Raw genomic sequence first — 17,326 nt, 5'->3', positions numbered from 1 at the left:
AATTGACTACCTAATGGAGCTTGTATCTAGGGATAGAATATGATTCATTAGTAATCCAAAGAATCCTGAACTTAATGCATGATTGCTTGTTGATGATCCAAGGGATTGGACTTTGATGAGTTATGATAGGCTCAAAGTCGCTAGGAATAGAATTTGAGTAAATTAGTAAGTTAATTTTAACTTGAATATGGAATTGAGATGCTTGTGAATACATGAGAATGAAGTGAATGAAATATAGTCTTGACAATTGTATATACTATATGTTAAATTTTTGTTGCACCTCAACTGTTTTATAAAATACCAAAAAGAGTTTCTTAGTGTTTTTGTGAACTTTGTTGTCTAATTGAGTTGTGAATTGCAAGAGTTGTCATGTGTCGCACAAGTCTTTGTGGAGAGAACGATATTTATTACTTGCTACGTGTGAACATTGCACTTGTTGTTTTCCACTAACACCTTACTTATAAGGGAGATAGAGCAATATGTTTCTTGTCAAGGCAAAAAGGAATATGTTTCTGAAGGAAAAAGAAAGAGAGGTCAAAGTGTTATCAACAAAGTGTAAAAAATAAAGGTTGATAAGTGTCTAGATTACTTAATTAGATATATCAAACTAGCATCCAATTAGTATATTTTTAAGTAAATTGAACCCCTTTAGCTTAGAAATACAAAGTTGGGTAATGAGAATTAGTTAGTTGTTAATTTAATGAGTTTATGATGAAGTGCAACACCTTTGCACGAATAGAAGAAATGTCGTAGTTGAGCATTGAGACTAGTGTTGATTGTTGAAAGGCAGTTTGTTAAGATTTAGAATGTGACTTTCATAACTGTGCACCAAAAGATGTGTTAAGCCTTGTCGGAAACACTCAAGGGAAAGAAACCGTAGTCAAATTAGATCTGGAGGGCTAGACTCTGAAGATGAAAAACTTATCCACAAGAGTAACTAACTCCCTTATTTATGGGGTTAGATGTAATGTATTTTTAACTCTTTGTAAATTTCATTATTCAATATAATTATTTTCCTTCACTCTTGTATTCTAATCTTGTTTTAATTGCATATTCTAGATTGATTGTATGTGTTAGAGTACTTTTGATTGAAAGATGGTTTGAGAAACCTAATTAGGATAGAACAACTAGTATATTTCACATGCTAGACATAGATGTGGAACATTTAGTCATTCATAACATCAGAGCCTTAATCCTTAATGAGAACTTATAATAAAAATTGCTAGACATCGGGATTTTATTATTCAAGTTTAGACTTGTCTATAAGATATTACGACTTGTTACAAAAGGTGAATGCTAGAAAAGGAAATAAAAGTATATTGTTTGGAGTTTTTTCTTTGAATTGAATCATGAAACTCAATCCTAGTGAAGCCTTTATCATATATTATTGCACACCATATATTCTATAAAAATACAAAAAGAGTTTTATTTTTGTTTTTCTGAAATTTGTTGTCTAATACAATTATGTATTGCAAGAGTTGTCAAGTGTTGCACAAATCTCTTGGGAAATGATACTTGGACTTTTCACTTTAATGCTTGGGCGATTTGATACATTTGTCAATCACGTAACAATGTTGGCCAAGCTTCCTTATGGTTGATTGGATGGAACAATAACTTCTTTGTACTCTCTTTTCACTTATGCAATCATATTTAGATGTTTATGTTTTTCATTGATTTAGTTTATTCTTAATGCTTATCTCAGGATATGCCTTAAAGCTTGATCTAGTTGTTGGAGGGTCCTAGGAATGCGATTTTAGTAGTTGAACTAACTAAATCAAACCAAATACTGAAAGTCATCAAGGATGGGATTGTGCGTTTGGCTCCACTATTCTAACTCTTAATGCAAGTATTGAACAAATCTTATCTCAAGGAATTGGTAAGTTGTTCATGACTTAGATAAGCACTACAAGATAAATTTACATGTTCTTGGCCTTAGAGGATAGGGTAAGCAATAGTCATCACCAAATGACCAACAAGAATATCTACCAGACATGGGGATATATCTAGTTGTATCATCCAAAGAGAAACTACCCAAAAGGGAGCAAATCTTTTAGATTGAACATTCGTAAGGTTATTGATAATCTTACTACAAGGAATCAGTGTAATGTTATTTTAGATTGTATTTTTTCAATCTATCACATTTTGTAGCTAATAATACAACTTTGAATCTAGCCTCTCTGCATTCAAGCTATACAAAACATGTTATTTTGTTTGTTGAACTTCACTACATTTATCCAAATTTCTAACCCAAAAATCAACTATCAATACTCCCTATGAATACGACATTTCCCATTCAGTTGTACTACAATTGACTTGGTGCACTTACCAATAGGTCATAGAGCTAATATTTCTTTTATAACTTGATCTATCAACTCGTTATTGTGTGAGCCTAGGACTTAATTCATAGTGGCCATAAAAAGCACAACACTTGTCGATGAAAGATATTTGGATAATATTGTGGATAAAGGAGACATGTGTGGATAGAGGAAATTAGTGTGATAAGAGGGATAGGTGTGAGGAGATTTATGAATATGAATGAACGAGAAGAATGTAACAATATAAAAAGCCAACTCTTATTAAATGAACTCTCTTAACGTTGACTAAACTATGGTAATCCAAATATTTATTTTTCTTAAGAGTTCAAATTAATTTTATTCATTTTTTTATTTTTTAAAACTTAATTAAATTTTTGTAATATGTTAGACTCATCTAAATTGACTATAATACATCACAGTTTAGCTAATAATATTTAAAACTAATTTAGTGTCTTTCATAGTTACAACACATGAAAAAGAAGACAGTCTTAACTAACTACAAACAACCACAAAATCTTGCACCGCTTTTTCAACCCTATAAATTACGAGCATTCATAATATTACTTGACAAAAAAATGTTAAGACTGAATATTCTACCTCACCACCACCTATTTATAAGTACATATAGACAATAAATCAATTCTCACGATCCTCACCAATAGTTAGATTATTGTCCTTTGATGATTACAAACTTTCAACTCTATAACCTAACAAAATATCGAACAAAAATTGATTTCTTAAAACTTATCATTATTTATACTTATTCTGGAGTTCAGTATATGAAAATATTTTAACATCTCAAATTATTGAAACACCTCCACAACAAAACTAAGAGATTCTAAAACATTTCGATTACATGTTGATAAACAGTTAGATCAATAAAACTATTAATCAACTAATAATCAACAAAACAATTAATCAACTAATAAAAAATTAAAATTGACATAAGTTATTAGCAAAATCTATATAAATAAAAATTCATTAAAAATAGTATAAATAAGTCACAAGATAAACATTATTTTATAACCTTATATTTACTTCTTATTTTTAATCGAGCATATTGGTCAAATTCTCGGAAGACATTCTCGACAAAGCATAAGTGAAATAATCAGAAAAAAGATATCTCAACTAATAATCATTTGTATAGTAACACTTTTCTTGTATAGTTTATGTTTTATTTCTTTTAAAAAAATTAAAAGTAGACACCAACAATCGAATTGAAACTAATACTTGTATGAAGTGAAAGCAAGTAGCAAAAATAACACTATAATGAAATACCTTCATGTCTTCAACGTTGAAGCACTTGACCCCTGGTTGCCAGTTTTCACAGTTTTCCCGAAAAAACCGCTTATATCCATTGGAAGGAGATAACATGGTAATTGTGAAAGATTTGAGGTTGTTCTTTAAGAAACAACAAGTTCTTCAGTAAAACGCCATTACTCTTCTTCATCTGCGCTAACAAGGTGGTTCAGAAAATCGCGTTCTCTGATAAGTGCTTCTTCTGGGTCCAATCTGCGATCCAAAGGCTCATTGATCTCCATTGTCTTTGGTTTTCTTTTCTGATTGTTTTGTTAGAAAAGCCTAAGGTGAAACCTAGCACGTGCATTATTAGCAAGAAATAATCCAAAGTTATAATTATGAATTCGGAATCTGGAGACAAGTGCAAGTGCTCAACCAACTTTTGCACTCTCCAACGCCGGTGGGAGCCAACCGATGAAGGTTGACAACAAATGTGCAGAGTGACGTCACCAGAATTGCGTAATGGGGTTTTAGTATGACGTCAGCCACCTCCATTATGAATTTTTTTCTTATTAATCTATTATGAATAATTGCACTTGCCCAACCAACATTTCTAATTAGTGATAAATTAAATACAAATAGATGAGTGATTTATTTGATGATGTGATAAAATATATTTCTTTAATAATTAATATATTTAAAAATTATCAAAGTATTTATAAACATAAATAAATGATAAGAGATATTTAAAAGTTTATCAATTTAATAGACACTCGTTATAAATCTAATATGCTCTTTTATAAGATATTTTTATTATTTATTATAGTATTCTAATTTTAAAAAATATATTAATATCAAGTTAATTTTAAGAAATATAAACGATAATTTTTTATAAAATCTAAATAAAAAAATTATATTTTGCAACAAATGTTTTTGATATTTATGTAACTATTTTGATTTATTTTATTTTAATAGAAAAACGTATATTAATAAAGTATTAACAATTATTTTTTTACTGAACCTATGACTAAATTTTCCTTTTTTTCATATCAGTTGCTGTCTCTGGAGATCCGAATCATAATACAAATGTTTGTAGGTTATGGTCTCTTATAAAATGAGAGTTTTCTTTTAGCATTTTAAGTGCTACTCATCAACAGTTTTCAATTTCTATTTCTCTTTCTGGGTTTGATTTTCACGTGCATGGTGTTTATGGCATCCACACTTATACTGGTAGGCGTGATCTTTGGAATCTTAATACTTTTCAGGGAGGTGATTTTAATCTTATGCTAAGTTCGAATGAGGTCAAAGGGGATGCACAACCTAACTATGCTTTTTGCGCCTAATAATTAGATTAATTCAAGGGAGTTTATCTCTTAGTTTAAGACGGTGATTTGTAACATTTTTCTTCATGTACTATAATAAAATTATATGAAATCAATTTTAATAACAAAAAATAATTATTCATTATAATGAACAATTTAGATACTATATAAATTAAAAAATTATTCGTTATTAAAATAGTTACTATTATAAATAAAAAATTTATAATTGGTCACTAATTATTAAAGATCAATTTAGTAATTAAGTCATTTTGGTAATTAAAATCTAGGTAGCAAATTTTTAGTAATCAATTTTCTTTGGTAATTAAAACCATGGTATCTAATTTTAAAAACTAATTTAGTGATCAATTATAATTTTTAATAATAACTAGTGACTATTTTAGTAATCAATAATTTTTAATTTTATAAATTAGTATCTAAATTAATCACTACAAGTTGCTAAGGATAAAAGACCTCATTCTATCCTTCTATAAAACTTCTAAGGTGTTATATAATACTAAACAAGTTGTTCTTTTAGTTTATTATATTTTAGTTCTGATTTTTGCTCTTATGTCTTGGAATATTCGTTGATAATTCAGTCTTAATCTTTAACTATAACTCATTACCCTACTTAACTTTGATAATATATTTTATGTAAGTTAAATAGTAAATTTTTACATATTTGAACATGTCTAATGTAATAAAACAATAAATTTGTATACATTTGAAATAAGAGAAAGTAATAGGTTCTCATTTGCAAACACGTGGAACAAGAGAAGTGTTAGCAGGTTTTCATTTGTAAATGTTTGGAATAAAGAAAAGTAGATTAGTAGATCACAAAAGCTTTAAATGAGTAAAGTATAACTTGAGTATTAATCATATATACTTTGGATCCATAGAAATAATTATATATTTAGGAACTCTAAAATAGATAGTGAGGAAGTGTTCACATTAGTACAAATTAAATCTTGGACATGGATCACAAGTAAGTACCCAAAAACATTTTTTTCATATTCTGACTGGTGTTTGAGCCCGATCACTTGCCTCAAATCTATGTGCTAAGAACTTTTGATGCTAATGAAGAGAGGTGTTGGGTAGTTCTCGTAGTAGATGACTAAATATAAGCCCAAAGGAAAAGGTGGAAGTAATGAAAATGTGTGGAATGCTAAAAGTAGAGATGCCAAAAATATACTTGCTCTTATTCTTATAAAGATAAAAGGTTGTGCAAGAATATGTTGAGAACTAACATGCAGGTGGAATCCATGAGAAAGGAGTAATAGCCAAGAAGATCGAGTTCAAACATCAAGCCAAGTGGAGTTGGGAAGCTTAAATGAAAAGCTATTAAGGGACCTTTGCAATAAGGTTTGATTGCCTTAACATGTCCTATAGGTATAAAAGTAGGAACAATATGTAAAGAATATAAAAGTAGGAACAATATGTAAAGAATATGAAGGTTGAAGATTATTCTTTGGAGTCATTACATGTATGAGCTCTTTAAATATAAATGTGGGATGGATTACTAAAAAGTATTTTGAACATCATCATGGTGGTATTAGTTATAGTGCTCATGTCAATGTAAATTAGCTACTTTATTATTGTTTTAGTGTCGGAACTATTATGGAGTTACAATATAATAGTAATCAAGTTGTAATGTTTTTGTAATTTGTAAAAGGGTTAGGGCATCCCAAATGTCCTATTATATTTATTTAATTTTTGTTGCTGATAAAAAAAAAACTTTGGAATGAATAAGATTGTTATCAAATTAATTGAAGCTTGTTTGAGTTCTTCACTTGTAAATTAAATGAATAAAAATCATTTGAAAGCTATGAAGAATTTTAAAGAAAAGCAACTTGTTTTTTTTTTCCATATTTGTTTAATTTCTTTTATATAGTCTATTATCTTTTTTTTTACCATTTTATATTTGGGTTAAATATGATTTTTATTCTTTAATTTCTATACGAAATTAGAATTCATTCTTATCTCAAATGTTACATTATTTTTATTTTATTAATGAATAAATGTAATTTTCGTCGTTTGATAAGGTTAAAGTTATTTTTGATATGAAAAATAATATGATTCCTGTGTCCAAGTGTTGACACATTTCTTTTGTTCCATCAACAAATATTTATGCTCAGTTTGATAGAAAGAATTACATTCATTCGTTAAAAAGTTATTAAAAATTAAAAAAAAAATTCACCTTTTGTGGACAAAATTCAATTTTGAATGAAAGTTAAAAAGTAAAAACAATTTGACTTTTTAACTTCTTACTACTGCATATTCAAATAATATTGTTTTAAGTACAATTCTAAATTTGTTGGAAAACAATGAGTTAACCTTATTTATATTTTGTTTTTTTTCACCCGCAATGCAGCATATGATTAATACGTAATACATTAATCTAGTGACATTTATTTGATTGTACCAGTGATAACAATCCATAATACTTTGGCAAGATTTAAGGTACAAAGGTTTTATTGAAGAAACTAGTTAATACAACATTGAGATCTAAGCTGTACAATTCTAACTAGAAGAAGCTATCCTCCGAAACAAATACCTACTCATCAAAATCCAAACTGTCCACAAACATCCTCAAATTGAACGGGTTCACCCGACGACAGGAAAGTGGCATTCCTCGAATAATCAAAAGAAACATCATAATCGTATAATAGGAGGTTCTCTAACGCAGACAACTGGTTCTGAGCACAATGTTCATCGCGAATCACTTTCTGAGGCTCCTGCTTGATTGATGCAAGTAGTGGCGAGGGAAACGGGTTTTCTTGTTTACTATGAAGGCTGTTATTAAAGCTAAGTAACGTGGAAGATGCAGAAGGAGAAAGAGGTTCCAAAATAATCTCGGGATTCGAAGGGCTTCGACAAGTGTGATGGCCGTAATAGGTTGTTCGGTACAATGGAGGATCATCTTGAATCCTCTGCACCTGTTTCATTGCTGAGCATCTTTGATCATTCTTGTATGTGCACCTGTAGTAGCTCCTGCAAAACCATGTTGGATTCATCATTCCGAAATCAAAAGAGAGAGAGAGAAAATTATAGTTAATTTGGTTTGAAACTGAAGAATATACCTTAGGTATTTTGCGTGCAATGTCATTTTTTGTCCGTACTTTCTCCATGCATAGCCATCTTCAATCAGTATGGAGCTGTCCTTCTCCCAAGTTGGCGAAATTGATCTTTATACATTAAGACAAAATTATCAATTTAACAATTCATATATTTCAAGTATTTTCACACCTAATCCAATTATCAATTCACTAGAATAGTTAAGAAAAATTGCGACAAATAAGAATTAATCCGAATAACCTGTAATCATAGTCATTTATGTCTGGAATTCATTAAAGAATGTTCTTACTAATCATATTATTCATTAGGGTTGATCTAGTGATGATAAATTATATATGTATTTTACATAAAATCTTGAACTTAATGTTATATTGTATAGAAAAAATATCTTAATAATCATTTTACTATTTATACACTCCTTTAAATACACCCTCTTGAGCTAAATTTTATTGAAGGTTACAAAAATTGGTTTGTATTACTTTGTAACGAGTTTCACTTAAGATTTTGAAGTTTTAATAAATTAAAATAGAGAATATATTGCACTAGAAAGTGCTTATTGGCTCAGTAACTATGAATCATGAAATTCTTACTTTCTTTTGTAGCACCTTCTTCGATTATTAGGGTTGAGAATTTTGCGACTCTTGCAGGTTTGAAGCAGAGACTCGATCTGAGGGCAATTGGTTGATGATGAGAGAGACGGTGTGAGTTGATTGGAGTTCAAAAGCAAAAGAGTGTTGGTGAATGAGCACAAGACCTTGCGAACAAGATCTTCAACAAATGGTAACACTGACTTTGACCTATCCTCATGTTGAAGATGAGTGTTCAATTTATCATGACCAAGTGCTTCAAGTAACTGGTTTGCCATGTCACGCCCTCTCATCAATTCTTCTTCCATTGCCTTTTTTCCATTTGAAAACTCACTCCCCATTAGTTTCCTTTCTGGTTTTGGTTAAGTGTTTGACACTGCAAAAACAGAGAGAACACTGCCTTTTATTCAACCCAGCACTTCCTCCACTTGCCCATTTAAAAAATGTTACATCAAAACTTCCACAGCACAAATTTGACAGCTTTCGGACACAAGCTAATGTTTTACGTGAAGAACACGCACCGATGAAAATGTGCAACGTAAGCAGTGGTTTTGTCTGATTGCAAGTGTGAAGGAACGAGGAAAGAGAAGCAGTGTGGTTTTTTTCAAGGGATTGCATGGTGAGCTCATAATGGTAACTTCACGCTGAGATAACAGCGAGGGATTAGACAATAATACCCTTTGGTATTTTATGTATATTGGTGAGGGTAATTAGGGATATATGCATGTACGGACAAGAACGAGGTAGGGGGTTGATTCCTTTTCTTGTTAAGATTTAGAATTTAGATTATATTATGAATTCTATTATTATCACTATCGTTGTCGATGGTTGATGTGTTTTTCATTTGTTGGAAAGTTTTGTTGATACGTTTTAAATTTGGTAAAGCTGCTATCTTTTGAAATTTGAATGGTCAGTTTGATTATTCTATGTGAACGTGTGTAATTTGGAAAGAACGGGTTAGTTTCTACGTTGATGTAACAACATCCAGCATAAAGATTAATCCTAAAGAATTAAAAACAAAAATGTTGGAAAATAATGGTTGGTTGGTTTGTTGGTGATGGCTCGAGGTTCAACTTTTGGAAGGAAACCCTTAGATCAAACCTACACTGGATGTAGTGTACTATTTTAAATTAAAAAATATTCTCTTCTAAAATTTAAAAAAAATAATATTTATCTAGTTTTCAAATAATAACATATATTTAAATTGTTTTTTCTGTTGTAACTTAGGACATTAGAAGTGATCTTCATCTCGTAATTCTAAAAGTAACTATTTATTTATTCAATTATTTGTATGAGAAAATTGATAGATAAACATTTTTGAACAATTTGGAATTTTACAATTAATGAAGACTAACCTACACGGGAAAATATAATGTATAGGGTACATTTGTATCTTATAATTGTATACCCTACAAACTTAATGTTGTTTTGTTAGCCAATTCTTTAAGTTATCTAATTATAAAATTATATGTTTTAATTCATCTCTTTTATTTTAATTAAAAATAATATATTAGTTAATACTTAAATAAAAAATTTTAAAAATGAAAATTTTAAAAGTTAAAATATATAAAAATCAAATTTAAAAAAAATCAATGAATTGCATTAAATCACACTCTGATTTTAAAATAAATGTTAACTTTCCTTATATTATCATCATTATTATTAAATTATCAATATTAATTCTTATTTTAATTTATATTTATAGTAAATATAATGATAAGTTAATAAATTTAATTATATATTTCTATTGTATTTAGTTTTTTTCTTATGTTTAAATAGTATTTTCTCAAAAATAAAATATGTATATTCTATTATTCAGATTATAATTTAGTAATAATATAGTTTTTATTACATTTTTAATATATAATGATTTCATCATTTAAGTTTTTTTTTGTTTATAAAATATCCATGTTTCTGAAATTTAAAAAATTTATGAATTTTTAATTTTCATAAATTTATAATTAAATAAGAAAGGTGAGTATAAGAAAAGTGAAGGTTTATTCAAAATGTAAAAACATGAGTGCCATTTTACGAAATAAATTATTATTTTAAAGTTAAAGGGTGTGACTGCCACTATCATACCTTAAGAAAAATAAATAAAGCATTTTACCCTCACTAGTGAAGTAAGAGCTTTCTGTCCCGGTTATTTTCCACATTTTGTCTTGAATTTGGAACCGAGGCATATTGGGAGTTGGCCTCAGTTATCACCTGAAGGCATATACCCAGTTTTATGTCTTGGTTGTTTCAAAATCGGTGTCATATACCCAGTTTCACGATCGCAAAGAACCACCTTCCAGATGCCCTGCAAGGGTCTTTCCGACGTGGGCGAGCAATTCACGATCTTGACAAAATGTTGAGACTCCCAGTTCCGCCTAGTGAGCCTCTCCTTCTACTTGCAGCGCTGTCTCCGAGACCGGTCCCCGCCAGGACTCCGCGGATTCGCGAAATGCTGGTAAATCTCTACCATCAATTTCTCCGGTGGCGATCCACTCTCCACCACCTCATCTCTGCAATCATCACTGATAAAACCCCTAAACTGCTTTCCCTTGAGAAGGAAGAAATTTTAGTCGGAGTGCGGGAGCGTCAAGAGAATAAGACAGCAGAGCAGAATGAGAGAAAGTTCTTCAACAATTGGCCACAACCCCGAATGCAGAGGTGGAAGGGACCGAGAGAGAAGGTCATGTCGGTGGCACAAAGGAAGAGCGGAGAAGAATCGACGGAAGATGGAGTGGAGTTGGTCGAAGAGGGTTTTACAGACACTGCAATGGTCTTTGCCTTTGAAAATTGGATATGGAACGATGGCGTTGGAGAGTGTTTGGTACAATTTAACGTATTTTGCGTCGTCCATTAGGGTTCCATAGCATCGGAGGTGGTCGAAGGTGGCCGGAGGGTGTGGTGGCAGTGGGTGCAGCGGAGAGAGAGAGAGAGAGAGCGAGGGGAAGGAGTTGCAGAGGCGCAGGCGCGGGGAAGAAGAAGGGTTCGCGAAATTCGAACCCTAAATAAACCCTATGGCTTCGGTTGTTAGGGAAACCGAAGCCATAGACCCCCTTTTGGCACCGAGTCTCCTTGGACTGAGGCCAAACACCTAAGGTCCAGCCACTTTTTGGCTTCGGGTCTTACTGACAAAGGCCTATACCACTATTTGGCACCGGTTTTGGGTGAACCGGGGTCTATACCCCTCTTTGGCTTTAGGTATTTGGAGAATCGAGGCTTAAAACTTGGCTCTAATTGCAAAAATGTCACCGCGCCATTATATGCTTCAGTTCCTAGCCAACCGAAAACCGATACATATAAGGCAAGGTAAAATGGGAATTCTGCACTGGTGCCTTAAATAAAATTAACATAACCATCAATGGTGTATAATAGGGCATTTTTTTCTCTTGTATCTTGATTTTCTATAAGGGCTTACCCTTTCACGAATTTAATATATTTTCTTTTTTCTAACAAAATAATTGCATGTATTTCATATCTATCCCTTTTAAGTTTATGTTAATTTCTTAGCAATTTAAATATAAATTCTTAACTAAAACCTTCAATAATTCCTTATGTTTTAATTGTTTAAGAACAATTTTTTTCTAAGAGTCGCTGAACTAAGTTCAAGTCAATAAATCATTTAATTGATGGTCAATTAAGAGAATAAATTAAAAAAATTAGTTAGGATTGAAATCACTCGGAATTTCATTGAAATTACAACAAAATCATAGTTTAACCTAACCTAGACTAGAGAATCTATAAATTATGAGAAAATGGATAAATTAATTAGTGAAAAGGGAAAAGAAAAAAAAAAGGGTGAAAGTACATGGAAGCTTCAACATGGATATGTTCCCATTGTGAATCTTCATCGGAAGAAACTACAAAACAAGTTATGTAACCAATTCATACACAAAAGTCCCTAAAATTGACTTTGAATCACACTTATATAATGTTCATTTGTCATCGCGCATCAATATGAACCCCATTGTTGAGAAAGCATTATCCATTGTGGTGTTAGGTTCATGCTTAGTCAGGGTTAGAAATCCTAAGTAAACTATAATTATAATTGATTATAAATATATAATAAGTAAGTAAAAGTTTTCCTTATAAACCTATTTTATAGAATTGACTTAAGTTTAAACCTATTTTGTAAGATAATATTATCAAAACTATATTTATTGACAGATGTTATTGAATCGTCTATAAATATTTTATTCCTTCGATGAATCTAATATTTAGAATGATGAAGTGTGAAAATTTCTATATGGATTTTCTTACAATTGTTGTTATAAATAATTTAATGGTTTATAATAATGAATAAATCACATAGTGTATAATTAAAAACTATAATACAACTTTGTTACAACTAAATATTATAATACAAATTTGTTATGTATATTCTTCAAATTATTAATCAATTATAAATATTATATATTTAAAAATAATAGTGATTTGGTTTAGTTTGATTTGATTCTTTTCAATTTGAAATTTAAATCAAACAATTAATAAACATACCCATGAAATCCTTAAAAAGTTAATATTTATTAGTTTTCGTTTTTTTAAATTAATTCTTAATTGATTTTTTGAATCTATTTCGTTTTGAAAAATCATAATGGATTTTCTAGCTAAACAAACGTTATGCAATATGTTTTGTAAATAATTTAAACATTAAGAAATGCAAGAAAACACATCACCAATTCGGTCATTTAACATCTAATTTTAATAATTATTGCACAATTATTCTCATATTTACTTAATAAATTTACACTACTATAAATTCTCATATTACAAGGGATTTTTCTTACAAATTTGTTAAAAAAAATTGCAAGAAAAGATTTTTTTTTCTGACATTTTTCTTAAGAATTTTAATCGGAAGGTAATTTCTTTGTGGATAATTATTTCCTATAAAATTATAAAATTTGCAAGTATTTCCTATAAAATTTGTTGCAAAAAGTGTTTTATATAAAATATTTTGTAAGAAAATGGGTAGCAATTTCTTGCAAATTTTTTTTCACAATAAAATTTGTAAATATTTTTTACGAAAAAATTTTCAAAACAAAATTGACACGAAATATGAGTCTTTTTAATAGTGTTACATGTATCATAATTCTATAGTTATATATATATATATATATATATATATATATATATATATATATATATAAATACAGATATATTTATATATATAACAAACATTAGCATATATCTAGTTCTTATTTCAACGTACATAATATATATGTTAACACAGAATACTTATACACCATTGTTACAACGAATTAGCATAAAATGTTTTTCATTTTAATTTTGTTGAACTGAGATATAACTTGAAATAGGTTTTTTTTTTAATGAGTATTTTTTTTTCATTCATACATATATACTCAAACTCCAATCCTAATCAGTGCATTGTAATTTTATGATGATTTATTACATTTATATAAAATGAGTATCTATGGCCAATCTCCACTTACATGGAAACTAACCAGTACTTTCGCAGTCGAAGTATTAAATGTTTAATCAAACCGACAATTCAAAGATTACAGCATTAGTCACATTTAAAAGGTGCCAACTACCAACAAATATACCGATTATAATTGAATTGTTAGATGATGTAACCACGTAGTGCAAGGATTCCTAATTACCCTTTTTATGTTTAATTTACATAATTGTTCTAATGTCAATATAACCAATTGTTGTATGGAAATTTTTGGTTTAATCATTGGCAAATGTATAAGATGAGGGAATAAAATATTTTTTTCAGATATTTAATAATAAATTAAAAAAAACAAGGGTAAACTTGCACATCTTCATCCGTCACTGTTTGCCTAATACTCTCTCTATATATATATTTCAAATTTCACATACATATATATAAAAATAAAAATAAAAATATTTGTAATGTCTGAAAGATATTACCAAAAGTATACCTCGTTTAACTTTAATAATGTGTTAAGCTATCCACACAAGATGGAAGTCCCATATAGTTTCCATAACATTTATTGATTCATAAAAAAAGAAATGCAAATATTGGTACCTCTCTCTCACTGTCACAGCATGCAAAGGCCAAGGGCATTATTGTCTAACAGATTAATATGTTCTCAGCATGAAGATAGCATACTGAGCTCAGCCTCCATTTCCAAGAAAACAAACACACTCCTTCTCTTCCCACGCATTGGACCTCTCCAATGGGAGAAAGCCCTCTTACGGACGTGGCATATTTTCAGTGGTGCGTGTTCTTCACGTAAGACATTGACTCGTGAGCCAAACCTGACAATTTTTGTCAGGAATTTTTATCAGCGGCTACATTTTTTAAATACGCAAGTGGAAAGTGTACCATGTTGAATAAAACCTATGGTGTCTGTCTCTCTGTTTGGCGGCCATAACAGGAATAGTGTTATGCCAAGAAGGAAAATGGAGAATCAGATTCCAAATGGCAAAAGGGCAATGGAAGAAGAGCTGAACAGAGGGCGTGACATGGCAAATCAGTTGCTTGAAGTTCTTGCTTATGACAAATCCATCACTCATCTTCAAAAGGAAGAAGAAGAAGGGTCAAACTCAGTGTTACCATTTGTTGAAGATCTTGTGCGCAAGGTTCTGTGTTCATTCACGAACACCCTTCTGCTTTTGAACTCCACCAACGATGTTTCCCATGAGGTGGTGGCTTCCATCACTCTCAGAGATGTCTCTTCTTCCACCACCACTTCCCCAAAGAAGTTGGAGTCTGTGGATGAAATTTGCAAGAGTCGCAAAATTCTCAGCACTGAAAACCGAAGAAGAGGCTACAAGAGAAAGTGAGCATCATAATCCATGCTTTTATGTTTGATTTTGTTGCTATTGGATTTGGATCTGATTGTTTTTTCTTTAAGAAAATATGACATCAAGAAGTTACAGGATGTGAAAGTGAAAGATACACCCAGATTTGATTTTGGAATAGCTAGATCAATCACTATTTTTGTAAAGGGATTAAGTCAACCAATCATCCACAGAAAATAATATTTTTTTTATCAGAAATTATAATTCTATAAAATAAAACTTGAGTAATATTTGAAAATCCGGTAAAACAAGAAGATATATCTGTGTAGTGCATGTCTATCATGAAAAAAAGTAATTTGTCTTCTCTTTGACATCATCAGTACATTTTTTATGATTTTTTTAACCAAATTCATTAATTTCTCAGCATTGCAATATTTCAATTTAATTTTTTGTGTTTTATAACTCTCCATAGTCATATATATTTTTTATTTTTAAACAGTTAACTATTCTAATTAAACTATGTTTAAGATAATAAAGAACAGTGTTATTACACGATCAGATACATTTTTATTTAGGGTCAAACGGGAGAAACATGAAGAATAATGACGTTTATCCACAGCATATTTAAGTTAATTTTCTTGATATTTATGTATTTAATTAAGAACCTCATTATAGGGACTATTTTATCAATACCAAATTTAATATGATGAAAGCTACTAGATTCATATCCTAAATATTCAATAAAATTTTTACTATTCATAATTCTACTAAATTGATAGTCTCTTGCGAGAGGGAAGATATGATATGGAAGAAAGTTGAGTAAAAATAACATAAGAAGATTTACAAAGGCTTTGAATTCGAAAAGAGAAAGGCTAGTTGTCAAATGCATCTTGGCTAAAGGCTCTAGAAATAAATGATCATGATTACACAATTATTAGGATTATTAATTATAACAATTCCAATAATTTTAAATATTCTGGTCAATTGATAAATATTGGATTAGTTGGGAAAACATTTAAATATGAGAATTCTAACATTGATATTTTGTCTTCTTATGTCAAGATCAATTGCTCCAAGTTGGGAGAAGGACAGCTCCATACTAGTTGAAGATGGCTATGTATGGAGAAAATATGGACAGAAAATGACATTGAACGCCAAATACCTCAGGTATGTTCATCACTCTTCAGTTTCAAATGAATCAATCTTCTTCAGTTGTTCATGTGTCAAAGCCTTGATTTCTAAACCATGATTCCAAAAATGGTTGAAAATGTATGTAGGAGCTACTACAGGTGCACTCACAAGAATGATCAGGGATGTCATGCAATGAAACAGGTGCAGAGAATTCAAGATGTTCCTCCTTTGTACCGAACAACCTATTACGGCCATCACACATGTAAAAGCCCTATGAATCCTGAGATTGTTCTGGAACCTCTTTCTCCTTCTGGATCTTCCACGTTACTTAGCTTTAGTAACAGCTTTCATTGCAAACAAGAAAACCCGTTTCCCTCATCACTACTTGCTTCAACCAAACATGCTCACAATCAATTATCCTCTCTCGAAGACCTCTTATTACATGATTGTGAAGTTGATTGCAATTATTCTAGGCGTGTGGCTAATAGCATGCTATCATCTGCTGAATCCGTTGAATTTGAGAATGTTTTTATGAGCAGTTTGGATTTTGTTGGCTAGGTATTTGTTTGTGTCGGTCAACAAATTCTTTTCTGGGTCGTTTAGAGAGTAAGTTTCATGATGTAATTGAAAAGAGCTTAATCTGTTGTATTATTAGCTATTTGATTAGTAAGAATGTTTTATTTTATCCTTAAATTTTGTCAAAACAATAGAAAAGAAGAACCTGTCTGTAGTGTTTTTTTTTTCGCAATAGGGTGATTATTATTTTAATCTGTTATCCACAACACATAAAAGTAAGCAATATGGTGAGATGAAAGACAATTAAAAAATTATTAGTGAAATGGCCTCTAAAATTTGATAAACGTTTATCATTATCCGATATCATATATTGGTAATACTTTTACTGTGTATATATGAATAAGTTGGTCATTAGCCAAGT

The 17,326-nt window shown here is 30.2% G+C and overlaps 2 protein-coding genes across 2 annotated transcripts; one reads left to right on the top strand and one right to left on the bottom strand.

The window, feature by feature from the left end:
• Positions 1-7,280: 7,280 nt before the first annotated feature.
• LOC114185956 (WRKY DNA-binding transcription factor 70-like) lies at positions 7,281-8,897 on the bottom strand. Its single transcript, XM_028073947.2, has 3 exons — positions 8,539-8,897; positions 7,954-8,058; positions 7,281-7,864 (listed from the first exon to the last, which is right to left on the bottom strand). Exons 1-3 carry the CDS (start codon positions 8,874-8,876, stop codon positions 7,435-7,437), a joined length of 873 nt encoding a protein of 290 aa, XP_027929748.1. The 5' UTR covers positions 8,877-8,897; the 3' UTR covers positions 7,281-7,434.
• A 5,959-nt stretch (positions 8,898-14,856) lies between these two features.
• Positions 14,857-17,082, top strand: LOC114185715 (WRKY DNA-binding transcription factor 70-like). The gene is made up of 3 exons (XM_028073593.2): positions 14,857-15,296; positions 16,321-16,425; positions 16,536-17,082. The coding sequence occupies exons 1-3, from the start codon at positions 14,857-14,859 to the stop codon at positions 16,945-16,947; spliced, it is 957 nt and encodes a 318-aa protein (XP_027929394.1). The 3' UTR covers positions 16,948-17,082.
• The last annotated feature ends 244 nt before the right edge of the window (positions 17,083-17,326 follow it).

This window comes from Vigna unguiculata, chromosome 5 (genome assembly GCF_037176805.1).
Source record: "Vigna unguiculata cultivar grain cowpea cultivar isolate G323 ecotype 2 chromosome 5, ASM3717680v1, whole genome shotgun sequence".
NCBI classification, from domain to species: domain Eukaryota; kingdom Viridiplantae; phylum Streptophyta; class Magnoliopsida; order Fabales; family Fabaceae; genus Vigna; species Vigna unguiculata.
The sequence above is the reverse complement of the archived record's forward strand: the minus strand, read 5'-3'. Positions and strand labels throughout refer to the sequence as shown.